The following is a 16,427-nucleotide window of genomic DNA, read 5'->3' as shown; positions in this document are numbered from 1 at the left end:
TTAGGCCTACTTTCTTGTGGAATTTCACTCCACGATTTAGAAATTGTCTTTGACTTTATCTCACTCCAAGACTCGCTGATGAATACACAATGCCCATCACATATCACTTTCTTTAAATCTCCTGCAATGCTTTCATTGTCTTCCGAATGCAAGACTGATTGTGGCAATCATTGATGATACTTCTTTTTTCAGACATTCAAGAATGTCATGCTATATTGGCTGAATCAAACTGGTAACATTTGATAGGAGAAATAAGGTACAAATCACATCACACTCCAGTTCTTGAGGGCAGATTATTCATTGTCAAAATAGCTTTTCACAGGAATCCCTTCTTTTGTGAAACTTTTTGTACCTCCAGGACAAACGGGCAAATGCGCTACTGCAGGTGTGGAAGCCCATGACTGTTCACACTGTTTGCCCGTGGACACTATCAGCCAATAGTTTGGCCTCCACCTCTCTGCCAACATTGTCTGTTAATGATGCACGCGCAGCAAGATGGGCTGGTTTACTTCACCTCACTAGCATCATTGGCGTTGAAGTCTCTTTGGCGTTCATGATAGGACAAAACTATTAAGAAGAAAATGGCTTAGTAGCAATTAAAAGCCTCAAAATGAAAATCAGTCAAATCCCTACACTTCAATCTGCCATGGGAAGTAGATTACTTACTTATGGAAACACAAACTGACCCTCAGCGTCTTTTGTTTTAATGGTATTTTAAAAGCATGGAAGTAGTACACTGCGAAGCAACATTTATAGCTTCTTCACGAGAGATTCGTAAGTACTATGTATATTGAGGAAATGAAGGCTTCATGAGCTAAAATAGGAAAAAGAGAAAGAAGTAGTTAATACAGATATGTCATTTCTTGAAAATGTTACTATTATTTATAAAGTATTATGCAGTTTCGCCTTCAATTTTATCTCTTCCTTGTAGCGTACCCACAACAGTGGTGCATTGAGAGTGAGCCATAACACAGATCTTACAACAACAAAAACAGCATGACCCTTCAGTCATGGAGAATTTGCTAGGAAGTTTTGTGGCTGCTGCAATAACCTAGTGTCCAGAAAAATCTTCGACTTTTCGAACTTGTTCCTCTTTCTCAGATGACTGGTGAAGAAATGTCAAATGTGGAAATGCAACTGAAAGATAAGACTAAAGATTTGTTTCTTTTTTTTCCTCTTTGGCTTTGGATGAAAAACGCAGATGTAATGGTTGTTGCTTAGCTTGCTCTATTGTGAGCAGAGTAAGTTGATAAAGGAACTCCTTGATTTAGTGCCAATGCACAATACAACTACAACTGGTGACTTGTTTTCTTACTTAGGCAATATTACTGACAGATATGTTTGCAAAAGGTGGAGCTCCTGCAATGTTTGGTCAAACATCTGGTGTCATTCTTTGATAAGGAACAAGGTGAAAGAAGTTGGTATCCAGCAGGAAAATCAGTAATGCACTGCATTCTACATCATGTTAATTTGATGGCAAAATGTGTCAAAGTAAGCGACATCATGGACACACTGTAAAAATCGTTAATAAACTGAGATCACATGGTTTGCGACATTGGAAGTTTAAAACCTTCTTGGCTGAGCCAGTGTGTGATTATGGCAATGTGCTCTATTTTTGTGAGGTATGCTGGTCGTCACAAGGTGTTTTAAAATGTTTTTTCAACTTCCGTAAAGACAAAGACATGGACATGAAAGCAACGCTAGTAAAAGAGTTTGATGACCTCCAGTGGATATTAGATCTTGAATTTCTGAATAAACTAACTTCTGATATTTCTATCACGGGCTTTGCGTTTTAAAAGAAAATTGCTGTTGTGGATAAAGCAAGTTTCAGGAAGGTCTTTTGCACACTTTTTGAATGTTGCACTAGTTACAAATGAAAAAATTTTTGAAAAGGAGACACTGAGCAAACATTTTGAAGCTTTCTTACAAAACTTTGACAGTAGATTTAGTGACTTAAATTGATTTCAACTTTATTTTAGTGTTTTTGCAACTCTTTTCGCAACTTTCAGGGTAATCACGTGCTCAGGGAGGGGTCTGCACTGTAGAAAATATCGAGATATTTTATAAGAACTTCCCTGCACAACAGTTTCAGCAGATGTTTCAAATAGCTGCTCGAGTCTATTGTATACTCAAAACTGCATACTTGTGTGAAAGAGTTTTTTCAACAATGAAATTAACGAAACAAATCTAGGAGTAGTCTTACTAATGTTCATTGACCGGATGACCGATATTCTAACTCAAAAGACTGACATGCTACAGAAAAAAAAAAAAAAAAACCAGTTTAATACAATAGTGGAGTAATGAAAATATATATCATCTACTGGTGTCACCTAATGTGTGTACCTGCCTTTAGTTTTTTGAACGATGCTGAAACAATACCTTCACTCTCAGAAGGAAGTGGAATATGAGGTACGAGTTGGTTGTACAGGGAAAAGACTATTATATTGTGTCACAAAAATTCATTGCATTGCTATACTGTAATAATAATAATGACAATGCAAAGAATACTAACTAATGTGACTTCAAACTTGAGCATCAGTTTTCAGTCCTGTTCTCAAGTAACAGAATGTGAACTGCACGTGCAACATGCCCACGTGGCAATACACATGCCCACAGTGTCCACAGGCAGCTCACGCTCCCAGCCCTGATCTAGGCATTATTCTGATGCATGTCGATAAGTCGAAGAGTGATATTGTTACATTCGAAAACTCTCTTGGCTTGGCAGTCTTTTCAATCACAACCAGTTATAGTTTGTGGTTTATAATTGCATTTGAAGCCACCATAACTGTGAACTACTCTACTTTTTTGTACCCAGCAGCACCTTTTATGCACTTGATGCATTTGTTTGTCAGCAACAATGTGATATTTAAACCTGTTTCATTGCAGATGTAAATTTGGTCATTCAATACATTTCCTTTAGTTATGATTTCTTAGAACTTTCTAATAAATCTCAAAATGGCTTTGGAGTCATCAGAGTGTTTTTCTATGCAGACATCTAGTTGATGCACTTCATATCTCTTCTTCCATTTGTCGAGCCAGCCCACACTAGTAGCGAAACTGCCATCTCCCACCTACAGCTGGTTTCTAAAAATTTTGGCTTTCGCCTGCAAGACTGGGCCAGAAATCAGAGCTTCCTTCTATCTTTATTGTGTAAACGACATGAACAATGCTCCACTTGGTTTTTCAAACTTCATAGTTTTTCGGTGAAAAGAATCTTCAGAGCATTTCTTTGAAGAAATCCATTCCATTTAAGTCAGTTTCTTTGCCAGTCACCAACAGTAACTTTGCCAACATCACATTTGAAACCAAGCTTTTTAAAGTTGTTTCCCTCCGTGAAGTCATTTCAACGCTTCTAATTTAACATTCCTAGGCATCAATTTCCTTGGCACTTCAGTGCTTCTAACGTAACATTTCATGGCATAAATTTCCTTTCCTCTGGTACAGCACTTATTTTTAGAATGTGTACAAATGAAAACAGTAAACAACAAAAACAAAACAGAACACTGTACTGTTGTGAAAAATTTATGAAGAACTCGAGGCGCCAAGACTCTACTAAACTACATGTCCTGTGACTTTAACAGAATGGAAGAGGTAAAAACTTGGGCTAGTTATGCAATGTTTTTCAATTTAGTCATCTGTTAGGTCAATAGAATCTGCAGAACAGCTCCATCGAATAAATTCCATTGGTGATCTTTATTTAAGAGGACCTAAAAAATTGCCAACTGTGGCTGCCATAACTTATTCATTAGCGTAAAATTTCTTCACATGTGGAAACAGGGTGGAAAAGCTGATTAATAGGGCAGATGTTCCAAATAATTACTCTTAAAACTCCATAGTGGAAGCATCTTCGTAGACATGCACATCTTTCTGAAGAAAGATGAAATTTTTCTTATTGAATATAAGACTCTTCTACTCACGTTTCTCATTCAACTGCTTTGAAATACCTTCGTAGTTATGCCTGTTATTAACTTATCCTTACCAAGATAATTAGTTAAATGATCCTGTACATCAACGAAAAAAGAAACTATGGATGTTTTACGATGCCATAAGAAAGACAAATACAATACATACTAAGATTTTATTATTAAGATGTTAATTTAACCAGGGGAAAAAAAAAGCCATTGTGTGAAGAATCCAATTTGCACCCAGAATAGGACAGCTTATGTCAGATTCACATTAGATACTGAAGGGCCACGGCTCTGAATATTTCAAGGGCACTCTCTCCCTCCCCTTGTGATCTTCCGCCACTGTCAGTGACCGGGTTTGTTTATTTGTGGGTCGATGTGAGGTGTGATAGAATTGCTCGTGACCACACCATGAATGAAATCATCCAAATTGTTTGTGTACCTCTGAACTGTCCAACTTTTTTACAAGGAATGTAGTACCACATGCAGCCATGGAACATACTGTAAGAATAGTAGTTTTAAAAGGATTGATTGGAAAGAAGTGCCACATCTGGACAGTGATGATCAGTTTCAAACAAAACAGAAATCTCTGTTCCAGTAAATAGATGTACATCTCAACCAGTTTCCAAGCAGACATTGCAAATAAACTGTACTATTTCTACTGGTATGCATATGGCAGGCAGCTATTTCATAATCTTTAATCACTTACTGTTCAATACTGTACTGTGCACTTAGACATCCAGAATGCTGAAGACATTAGTCCTTGTGCTGCTTGTCTCTGCCAGCCACTGTATACGAAGGGTGACACACAACACTAGTGCCGTATGACACTAGTCTAAGTGTGGTGCGCATACATATTCGCCAAATGGAGTGCACTGCACATTCTGAGGTGTAACACATCATTTTGGGGAAATTTATGGGTTACATCCTCTGTCGTCCTGAATGATGAAAGATGATTGTGATATTTAATACTTGTTTTTATTAATAGTTAAGTTTTAGACAGCATCTTACAGGAGAAATGGTCTATTATTATGTGCAGGTAAGAAAAGATACATGGGTGCAGTATATCTGCAAATCAGAACGACAAGTTAAGCATTTTCACCTGCTGTGGTTTACTTGCTCTTCAACACAGTGGCTTGGAGGTGTGTTGCCATGGAAAAATGGCACTCAAAACAACTGCAGTGATCTTGTAGAAGGAAAAAAAAGGAGAGAGATTGTATTATACATATCTGATCAGAGTTATCTGTCTGTGTGTGGAAAAGCTTAAATAGACCTGACAAGGATTCCAGCTTTCTCTCTGGCTGTAGCATTGAAAACACTGCAAAGGAAAAGAAATCAGCTAGAAAGAACAGGAGCATGGTTATTCAGATCTGATCAGAATGTCTGAATCTTAAGTCATGACACAAGTGACTATGGAAAATTCTATTATGTACCATTTATTGATGAATCATATACCTCAATTAATATGCCAAGCAGCAGATTTAAACAGCCACACACCCACACTTGGCCAGTTTCAATTGTCTCCAGTAATTAGGCAGTTCTCACCTTCAGTTTTCAGCTGCCAACTAGTTCCATTCTTCAGACATTTAACACTGGATGTCCAAGAAGAGTAGTCTGTTTTACACATTATATTGCCCCATGAAAGGGCTGTGGTAAGTGTGCAAGTAGATCATTTTCCTATAGCTGGAGGTTTGCTTTCTATCTTCACACTGGGCATGTAAGTTATTGATGAATACAACACATGTTGAACTACCTCACTTCACTTTTCATTAAGTTTTTCAGTGACTGCAGTAGTTACATTATAAACAAAATCGTGTAACACTGTATCTGATTAGAATACAGAGTTTTGTCATGGTTGCGGGTGTGTATGTTTGGGTGTCTGTGTGGTTGTCACTGTGTGTACTTTTGCTAAAGAAAGAGCAAGAGCTCAAAAACTAGTGTGGAATCTGTTTCTGTTGAGTGTGTGTCTTCATCATGCATCAGTCAACTCTAGGTGAGTGGTTGCTTTCCCTTTATTTTACGTATGACTGGATAAAAGATTAGACCCAAAATTTATACAAGGCTCTTAAAGCCAAAGAAGTGATTAAAAGCTGTGTGTGTAAGATATGTTTAGTACTGATAAAATTAAAAAAATTACAGCACATACAATATTTAAGTAAGGAAAGGGTAGCAAATAAATTAATATGACACATCCCTCCACAATTAGTCATGAAGTTATTTGCATCCTAAAAATAAAGAGATAAGTTTGCTTGCATAGTTACATGATGATGAAGAAATTTACATTATACAAACGTGAAACACGTAGTTTATGATTAATTGTGGTATTCAATGGCAAAAAATAGATTTGAGACTGACAAGGCCCACAAAATATTGTGTTACATCAAAACATCTCTGCCTCCCAATTGTGAACGACTTGAGTCATCTCCAGGGAAGATAAAAAAGTTAATTTTTATGCTGTGGTTTATGCTCTACTATTCACACATTCATTAACCTATTCACACATTCATTCACACAGGGTGCATAAATGAATAAAAAAAAAAAAAAAAAAAAAGAAAAATAACCACATTTTTCTGGGTTAAAAATACACTTTTCCTCGAGTGAAACTACACTATACACTACGTGAAAGTATATTTATACTTTTTGCATGTTATGTGACAATATACATTCTGTCAGAGCTGTGAAACTTGTCAATCCTTTACACAGTAAAGGTTTCATACACCAGGGGATACAACTTACCAGCACTTTCAGTGAGAGAGCACTTCGATTTCCTGCTGCTAATAAGGCGAGTACACCGTTCGCTTGTTACACATTTTTACGAGCTTCAAACAGGTACAACTTATTTTCAGTTATCTGGGTAGTTACTATTTTATTTTTGTAATTTCTTGCGTGTTTGAGTGCCTACTAGACACAACCGTTTATTTTAATAACAGTGTAGTGTACAGTATCGCCGTTGCTATCGACCCTCGTATCGTACAGGCTTTTGTTTGTTTGGTTAGAACAGCTCAGTGTCGGTTAGACCGTCAGTGAGAGAGCACTTCGATTTCCTGCTGCTAATAAGGCGAGTACACCGTTCGCTTGTAGGGTAAACATAGTCATGTGTAGGGACTGTGGTTGTTGTGAGCGGACGCAAGGAGAATTGGCCACTCTTCGGGGGCAGGTCGAGGCTTTGTCTGTTAGGCTCATCGAGCTCGAGGCGCAGGCGTCGGCTCGTAGTGGCGTTGGGGCAACTGTGGTGAGACCTATGCCTACTTGGTGGCCTTGGAATCGCATGGAACCCCTGATGTCGCTGCGTCTTCCGGCAGTGAGCATCTTACCGGTCAGCCATCACTCCAGGGTGAATGGCGGACAGTGGTGGGCTCGCGCGTGCCTGGCCGAAAGGCGAAGGTGGGATCTGGCCGCGTGGCAGCTGCCTTACCCCTTTCCAACAGGTACGGGGTGCTTCCTAGTGGTGATGACATCGTTTCCGGGCCACCACAGGATGCCTCGCCTGTTGGGCCAGTGGCCGATTCTCCGGCAAGGTCCCGACAGTCACAGAGGGCGGGCCTATTAGTTATAGGGAGCTCCAACGTTAGGCGGGTTATGGAGCCCCTCAGGAAAATAGCGGGTAGGTCGGGGAAGAATGCCAGTGTGCACTCGGTGTGCTTGCCGGGGGGTCTCGTCCGTAATGTGGAGGAGGCCCTTCCGGCAGCTATTGAACGCACTAGGTGTGACCGGCTGCAGATAGTAGCACATGTCGGAACGAATGACGCCTGCCGCTTGGGTTCTGAGGCCATCCTTGGTTCCTTCCGGCGGCTGGCTGATTTGGTGAAGACAACCAGCATCGCACGCGGAGTGCAAGCTGAGCTTAATATCTGCAGCATAGTGCCCAGAGTCGATCGCGGTCCTCTGGTTTGGAGCCGTGTGGAGGGTCTAAACCAGAGGCTCAGACGACTCTGCGACTATAATGGTTGCAAATTCATCGACCTCCGTTATTGGGTGGAGAACTGTAGGGCCCCCCTAGACAGGTCAGGCGTGCACTACACACCGGAAGCAGCTACTAGGGTAGCAGAGTACGTGTGGCGTGCACACGGGGGTTTTTTAGGTTAGAGGGACCCCCCCTTGGGCGAAACGATAAAATACCTGACGGCTTACCAGAGAGGACATTATCATCGTTGATAAAGAACGTCCGTCCTCAGAGACCAAAAACAGGAAAAGTCAACGTAATATTGGTAAACTGCAGGAGTATCCAGGGCAAGGTTCCTGAATTAGTATCTCTTATTGAAGGAAATAGTGCGCATATAGTATTAGGAACGGAAAGTTGGTTAAAACCGGAAGTGAACAGTAACGAAATCCTAGACACAGAATGGAATATATACCGCAAGGATAGGATAAACGCCAATGGTGGAGGAGTATTTATAGCAGTAAAGAATTCAATAATATCCAGTGAAGTTATTAGCGAATGCGAATGTGAAATAATCTGGGTTAAGTTAAGTATCAAAGGTGGGTCAGATATGATAGTCGGATGCTTCTATAGACCACCTGCATCAGCAACCGTAGTAGTTGAGCGCCTCAGAGAGAACCTGCAGAACGTCGTGAAGAAGTTTCGTGATCATACTATTGTAATAGGGGGAGACTTCAATCTACCAGGTATAGAATGGGATAGTCACACAATCAGAACTGGAGCCAGGGACAGAGACTCTTGTGACATTATCCTGACTGCCTTGTCCGAGAATTACTTCGAGCAGATAGTTAGAGAACCAACTCGTGAAGCTAACGTTTTAGACCTCATAGCAACAAATAGACCGGAACTTTTCGACTCCGTGAATGTAGAAGAGGGTATCAGTGATCATAAGTCAGTGGTTGCATCAATGACTACAAGTGTAATAAGAAATGCCAAGAAAGGAAGGAAAATATATTTGCTTAACGAGAGTGATAGGGCACAAATCGCAGAATATCTGAGTGACCACCATCAAACGTTCATTTCTGAGGAAGAGGATGTGGAACAAAAATGGAAAAAATTCAGAAACATCGTCCAGTACGCCTTAGATAAGTTCGTACCGACTAAGGTCCAAAGCGAGGGGAAAGATCCACCGTGGTATAACAATCATGTACGAAAGGTACTACGGAAACAAAGAAAGCTTCATCATAGGTTTAAGAGTAGTCGAATCATAGCTGATAAGGAAAAGCTGAACGAAGCGAAAAAGAGCGTAAAGAGAGCAATGAGAGAAGCATTCAACGAATTCGAACATAAAACATTGGCAAACAATCTAAACAAGAACCCTAAAAAGTTTTGGTCATATGTAAAATCGGTAAGCGGATCTAAATCCCCTATTCAGTTACTCGTTGACCACGATGGCACCGAAACAGAGGACGACCGAAGAAAGGCAGAAATACTGAATTCAGTGTTCCGAAACTGTTTCACTGCGGAAAATCGTAACACGGTCCCTGACTTCAGCCGTCGCACGGACGCCAAAATGGAAAATATTGAAATAAACGATACCGGAATTGAAAAACAACTGCTATCACTTAGTAGCGGAAAAGCATCCGGACCAGACGAGATACCCTTAAGATTCTACAGTGATTATGCTAAAGAACTTGCCCCCTTTCTATCAGCAATTTATCGTAGATCGCTGGAAGAACGTAAAGTACCTAGCGACTGGAAGAAAGCGCAGGTCGTTCCCATTTTCAAGAAGGGTCATAAATCAGATGCGAATAATTATAGGCCTATTTCGCTTACGTCAATCTGTTGTAGAATAATGGAACATGTTTTGTGTTCTCGTATTATGACGTTCTTAGATAATACAAATCTCCTTCATCATAACCAACATGGATTCCGCAAACAGAGATCATGTGAAACTCGGCTCGCCCTATTTGCCCAAGAAATTCACAGTGCCGTAGACACTGGCGAGCAGATTGATGCCGTATTCCTGGACTTCAGGAAGGCATTTGATACGGTTCCGCACTTACGTTTAGTGAAAAAAATACGAGCTTACGGAATATCGGACCAGGTTTGTGATTGGATTCAGGATTTCCTAGAAGAAAGAACACAACATGTCATTCTTAACGGTTCAAAATCTGCAGATGTAGAGGTAATTTCGGGAGTACCGCAGGGAAGCGTGATAGGACCTTTATTGTTTACAATATACATAAATGACTTAGTTGACAACATCGGTAGCTCCGTGAGGCTATTTGCAGATGACACGGTTGTCTACAAGAAAGTAGCAACATCAGAAGACTCGTACGTACTCCAGGAGGACCTGCAGAGGATTAATGCATGGTGCGACAGCTGGCAGCTTTCCCTAAACGTAGATAAATGTAATATAATGCGCATACATAGGGGCAGAAATCCATTCCAGTACGATTATGCCATAGGTGGTAAATCATTGGAAGCGGTAACGACCGTAAAATACTTAGGAGTTACTATCCGGAGCGATCTGAAGTGGAATGATCACATAAAACAAATAGTGGGAAAAGCAGGCGCCAGGTTGAGATTCATAGGAAGAATTCTAAGAAAATGTGACTCATCGACGAAAGAAGTAGCTTACAAAACGCTTGTTCGTCCGATTCTTGAGTATTGCTCATCAGTATGGGACCCTTACCAGGTTGGATTAATAGAAGAGATAGACATGATCCAGCGAAAAGCAGCGCGATTCGTCATGGGGACATTTAGTCAGCGCGAGAGCGTTACGGAGATGCTGAACAAGCTCCAGTGGCGGACACTTCAAGAAAGGCGTTACGCAATACGGAGAGGTTTATTATTGAAATTACGAGAGAGCACATTCCGGGAAGAGATGGGCAACATATTACTACCGCCCACATATATCTCGCGTAATGATCACAACGAAAAGATCCGAGAAATTAGAGCAAATACGGAGACTTACAAGCAGTCGTTCTTCCCACGCACAATTCGTGAATGGAACAGGGAAGGGGGGATCAGATAATGGTACAATAAGTACCCTCCGCCACACACCGTAAGGTGGCTCGCGGAGTATAGATGTAGATGTAGAAACTTAGCAATAAACAACGTGTTTTGGAAAGCTCTTTGATGCAAAGCAACATGTACATTGCATATTTTCTTCTGAAGCACTGAAATTGAGACTACGATGCACTTTTGTCAGCCAGTCATAGCTCATGAGACTATCTTGCCAGCCACTGACAGCCAATATTCAGAGTATAGAGCATAGGACACATGATGCAGCTAGGCAATAGCAACGTCACTGTTAAGTAGTGTGAACATACAAATATGGAAAGTAAATGGTTTAAATTAATACACATACAGTACAGGTATAAGAAAAGCTAAGCTTTCACATATAATGTTAGCCATCAAAAAATTTTGTTTTTTCCAAGGGTGTGGCTAGGCAGAATCATAAGAGCATAGCTTAAATTGCAGCAGTTGAATTTTTCTGAGAAGCACAATGACAAATTTCACTGCTGTGCACCAAACATTTCATGGGTAATCTGGCTGAACACGTGTTCTGCCAAGCATTTTTGAGGTTTCCATAGAAAAGCCAATTATGAGTGAAATTACTCATGAACTGGCCTAAAACTTTTTTTCTTTGTATAATTGTATGTTCTGGCATCATTACTGTATAATTTGTGTTCTATGAAAGAACTAAAATAAATATGAAAAACTAACCTCGAAGCCTGGTCATTTTATGCCTGTGTTGTCCTTCAGGAGACATGAAACAAAAATGTGCCAGTAAATTTTTAAACAGAGGGTTAAATGGCTGGTCTTCTGGGTCCAAAATTTTTCTAAGTGGCTGATCCTCAAAGTGTTAAGTTCTGAATGAAAGTCGAATGCTCTGTGACTTAAGAAATTCATCGCACATTCTTACACGTAATATAACTCTTCATGTGTAAAAAGAGGTTTACTTTGAAAGTAACAGTTCTCAATGCACCATTCACAATATTTTCCTGCGAGCTGTTAGAAAGGTAAGCAGTTGTGACGTCATGCTCATTGAAAGCAGCTGCAAGGTATAGCACAGTCTTCGTCCTATTGAACTTTTTGCTGTTGGCAGATGCTCATGTGTACACTGTTTTGCTGTTAAGTGGAGCATTTTCTTGGCAACCACAGTTAATTTTGGTGTTACTGTCTTCTGCAGTAGTAGGCTAAAGCGAAATTCTCTGATATAGTATCAATTCTTACCAGTCAAAATTACAACAATTTAGTTGAAAACTAAAACAATGAAAAATTCCTGGAATTCTACAACATTCCTGGATTTCTCACAGACGAAAAAAATTTCCAGGTTTTTCCAAGATTTCACAGGTGTCCCTACAATAGCTTCTTTTACTGTAATGGTGCTACCAACATCACTATGAAATCTGATTGGTTGGCACATTTCTAGTGACCCCCATGGTACCACTACCAAGACAAAATTTGTCCTCGGGAGTTCCCTCCTCTGACAAGACCATGACAGACTTGTGTACATAAACCAAACCACAGTTGATCTGAATCAGTTAATATGTGATCAGTGAAGCGAGTGGTGATCAGCATACTAGTTTGGTTTACAGTGGTTTTGTTGTGGATTGAATGTTATTAGCAGAAACTGGACTCTGGGTTGCTGACTTAAAACAGCTTTCACTGCATCAGTAACAGACCTCACTTAGTTAAATAAATTGTGCAAATCCCCATTGGCACATAAATCACCTTTCCAAAACTAACACATTTTCATAATTGCCGGTAACAACATTTTGCTACACTTACCCATGAAGATTTGTACTTCTGCCGACTTTCATTCAAGTTGGTCCATAGCGTCTCTATTTTTTCATTAATGTCTTCATCGTAAAAATAAAATGGCTCATTGTGCTGCTCAACATACTTTCTAACTAGTTTTTTTATTTCATTTTCAATTTTTGGAAGCTCCTATGGAAACACAAATAATTAATTTCTCTGCATATTCAAAATATTGTGACTTAATACTAACACAATGAATTGACAACCACAATCTTATGTTGATACGGTTTAAAAACTTTCAGTTCATTAACATACATTTTGCAACATTTCATGAATTCCATATACATAGGTTTCAATGAAACATTCAAAATATACACACACATCACGTACGGCACTGAACTGCATAAGGATGGTAATTGAACAGAATCTATGTTGTACTTCATCTATGAATTGGTCATGAGTTCTTAGGTCCACAAAATTTATGCAAAAAACTGAAAACTGGGTATATATTATTACTTTGTGAATGTGGCATATCCTGATGTAAAGAAAACTAGCATTACTTTCAATTCAAGCATCCAACTAAATCAGCTTTTGCTGAACATGCCCCTCCTTGTGTGTGTGTGTGTGTGTGTGTGTGTGTGTGTGTGTGTGTGTGTGTGTGTGTGTGCGCGCGCGTGCGGGTGTGTGTGTGTGTGTGTGTGTGTGTGTGGGGGGGGGGGGGGGGGGGGGGGCGACTTTAGCTAATGTGACATGTAGGTTCTGGCATTCAGTGAAAAACATCTCAACGTTCTCTCTTACTCCATAAATAAGTACCTACTAAAGCCTATTACAGAAAGGCAAGGAAATAGATAATGACAAGATTGGAGATATAATACTGTGAGAAGAATTTGGCAGAACACTGAAAGTTCTAAGTGAAACAAGGTCAATACATGAAATTCCCTCAGGATTATTGAGAATCTTGGGAGAATGCTCAATGCCAAAACAATTCCACCTGTTATACAAGGTACGAGATCAATTAACTATCCTTGGATATGAATGAGACTGTAATAATTCTAATTCCAAAGAAGACAGGTCTTGACAAATGTGAATATTACTGAACTACCAATTTAAAAAAGCTTGGTTGCAACATACTGATACGAATTATTTATAGAAGAAAGGAAAAACTGGTAGAAGCTGACCTCAGGGAAGATCAGTTTGGGGAACACTTGATGCAACACTGATCCTATCTCAAGAGATAGCTTAATGAAACACAAACCTATGTTTATAGCATTTGCAGACTTAGAGAAAGCTTTTGACAATGTTGATTGGAATACACCCTTTCAAATTCTGAATGTGGTAATGACAAAATACAGGGAGCAAAAGGTTGTACTGAAGTCAGACTGCAGTTTTACGAATCAAATTATCTGAAAGGAAAGCAATAGTTGAGAAGGTAGCCCCAATGTTTTTCAATCTGTACATTGAACAACTAGAAAGGAAACCAACAGAAAATACAGAGAACAAATTGAAGTTCAAAGAGAAGAAATAAAAATTTACAGGTAAGACAATGACACTATAATTATGCTAATCAGCAAAGGTTTTGGATAGTGTCTTTAAATGAGGTTACATGATGGACATCAACAGAGGTGAAACAGGGGTAATCGTATGTAGTCGAATTGAATCAAGCAATGCTGAGAGAACAAAGGTGGTTAGAGATTACCTGACATGTCGGCCTGACAGCACACCTGACAAAGTTATGTGCTGCATCCACACAACCTGGCGTAATGCCCTATCCTGGCTTCAGTCAGAAACACACATGTAAATGTGCCACACCTCTTGTTCTATTGAAACAAAAAAAAGTTGGTATTGCTCTGGTAGCACTGACAGAAACTCTTTGTGTGAAACAGATAACAATGTGGCCCAAAAAAATCATTACTGAAAGGAAAACATTTTAGTCATATGACATCATTGAGAAAACTGGATAGTGACAAGTTTCACAATTATCTGAGAATGAACTGCGACAGTTTCATTACACAGCTGAGCTTGGTGACTATTGGTTTCAAAGTGGAACAGTGTCATGATGGAGGTAAACTATTGTCACTTTAAGACTTTTGGCTGCTAGTAGTAACTTTGCATTTCTTAAATAGAGCAGTGCTATTTCTCAGCAATTACTTTCAGAAATAATCTCTGAAACATGCAAATTAATAAGCAAAATTCTAAGGAAGTATGTACACATGTGTAAAGGGAACACTTTCTGAGAACATATGTAACTTACTTGGAATTTATTTCACGTGAAAAGACATTTTATTGTGTACCAGTATTCTTAAATACAAGAAACTCATTCACTTGTAAGCACTGATTTCAGATTCTTGCTGTTCTGATTCATGTTGTGCAACAGAGCTGCGTATATTTGAAATAATTGGTGGAACTGTTTATCTGCATGTACTGCTGAAACAACAGAATCAATACTTGCCTGATGACGACAACGAAAGCAACGGTGAAGGCACGGGATCGTATCACTTAAATTTGCTAGCCATGACTGTACACTGAGCTTCCCTAATTTTCCATTAAAGGAACATGAGATCATAATTTTTGCTGCAGTGCCATCAATGAAAACCAGCCAGTTCTCGTAGCTGCAGGCCAACACCCTGCCCATGTATCTCAGCTACAGCTTTAGTTGTCAAGCTGTAGTAATTAGAGCAAAGTTGCCAATATGATTATTAAAGCTGACATGTTAATGAGGACCCATTAACAATGTAAGAATGGAATGTAACATCTACTTTTTACGTGCAGTGAAAAAATAATTTGGCAATTATGACATGTAATACATAATATTCCATATGTGCCTGAAAGAAGGTTGTATACCTGGAAGAATCCTGGAGATACTAAAAGGTATCAGATAGATTATATAATGGTAAGACAGAGATTTAGGAACCAGGTTTTAAATTGTAAGTCATTTCCAGGGGCAGATGTGGATTCTGACCACAATCTATTGGTTATGAACTGCAGATTGAAACTGAAGAAACTGCAAAAAAGTGGGAATATAAGGAGATGGGACCTGGATAAACTGAAAGAACCAGAGGTTGTAGAGAGTTTCAGGGAGAGCATAAGGGAACAATTGACAGGAATGGGAGAAAGAAATACAGTAGAAGAAGAATGGGTAGCTCTGAGGGATGAAGTAGTGAAGGCAGCAGACGATCAAGTAGGTAAAAAGACGAGGACTAATAGAAATCCTTGGGTAACAGAAGAAATATTGAATTTAATTGATGAAAGGAGAAAATATAAAAATGCAGTAAATGAAGCAGGCAAAAAGGAATACAAACATCTCAAAAATAAGATCGACAGGAAATGCAAAATGGATAAGCAGGGCTGGCTAGAGGACAAATGTAAGGATGTAGAGGCTTGTCTCACTAGGGGTAAGATAGATACTGCCTACAGGAAAATTAAAGAGACCTTTGGAGAGAAGGGAACCACTTGTACGAATATCAAGAGCTCAGATGGCAACCCAGTTCTAAGCAAAGAAGGGAAGGCAGAAAGGTGGAAGGAGTATATAGAGGGTTTATACATGGGCGATGTACTTGAGGACAATATTATGGAAATGGAAGAGGATGTAGATGAAGATGAAATGGGAGATAAGATACTGCGTGAAGAGTTTGACAGAGCACTGAAAGACCTGAGTCGAAACAAGGCCCCGGGAGTAGACAACATTCCATTAGAACTACTGACAGCCTTGGGAGAGCCAGTCATGACAAAACTCTACCATCTGGTGAGCAAGATGTATGAGACAGGCAAAATACCCTCAGACTTCAAGAAGAATATAACAATTCCAATCCAAAGAAAGCAGGTGTTGACAGATGTGAAAATTACCGAACTATCAGTTTAATAAGTCACAG

The 16,427-nt window shown here is 39.6% G+C and overlaps 1 protein-coding gene across 2 annotated transcripts in view; it reads right to left on the bottom strand.

Moving 5' to 3' along the window:
* LOC124777267 (protein regulator of cytokinesis 1-like) overlaps positions 1 to 16,427 on the bottom strand; it is a 251,101-nt gene that overhangs the window by 54,462 nt on the left and 180,212 nt on the right. For both annotated transcript variants that reach the window (XM_047252597.1, XM_047252598.1), the window contains exon 10: positions 12,589 to 12,747. In XM_047252597.1, coding sequence (XP_047108553.1) covers positions 12,589 to 12,747 — 159 coding nt within the window. The remainder of the gene's footprint in view (positions 1 to 12,588; positions 12,748 to 16,427) is intronic.

The sequence above is a fragment of the Schistocerca piceifrons genome, chromosome 2 (assembly GCF_021461385.2).
Source record: "Schistocerca piceifrons isolate TAMUIC-IGC-003096 chromosome 2, iqSchPice1.1, whole genome shotgun sequence".
NCBI lineage: Eukaryota > Metazoa > Arthropoda > Insecta > Orthoptera > Acrididae > Schistocerca > Schistocerca piceifrons.
Note: the sequence above shows the minus strand (reverse complement) of the source record. Positions and strands in the feature narration are given on the sequence as shown.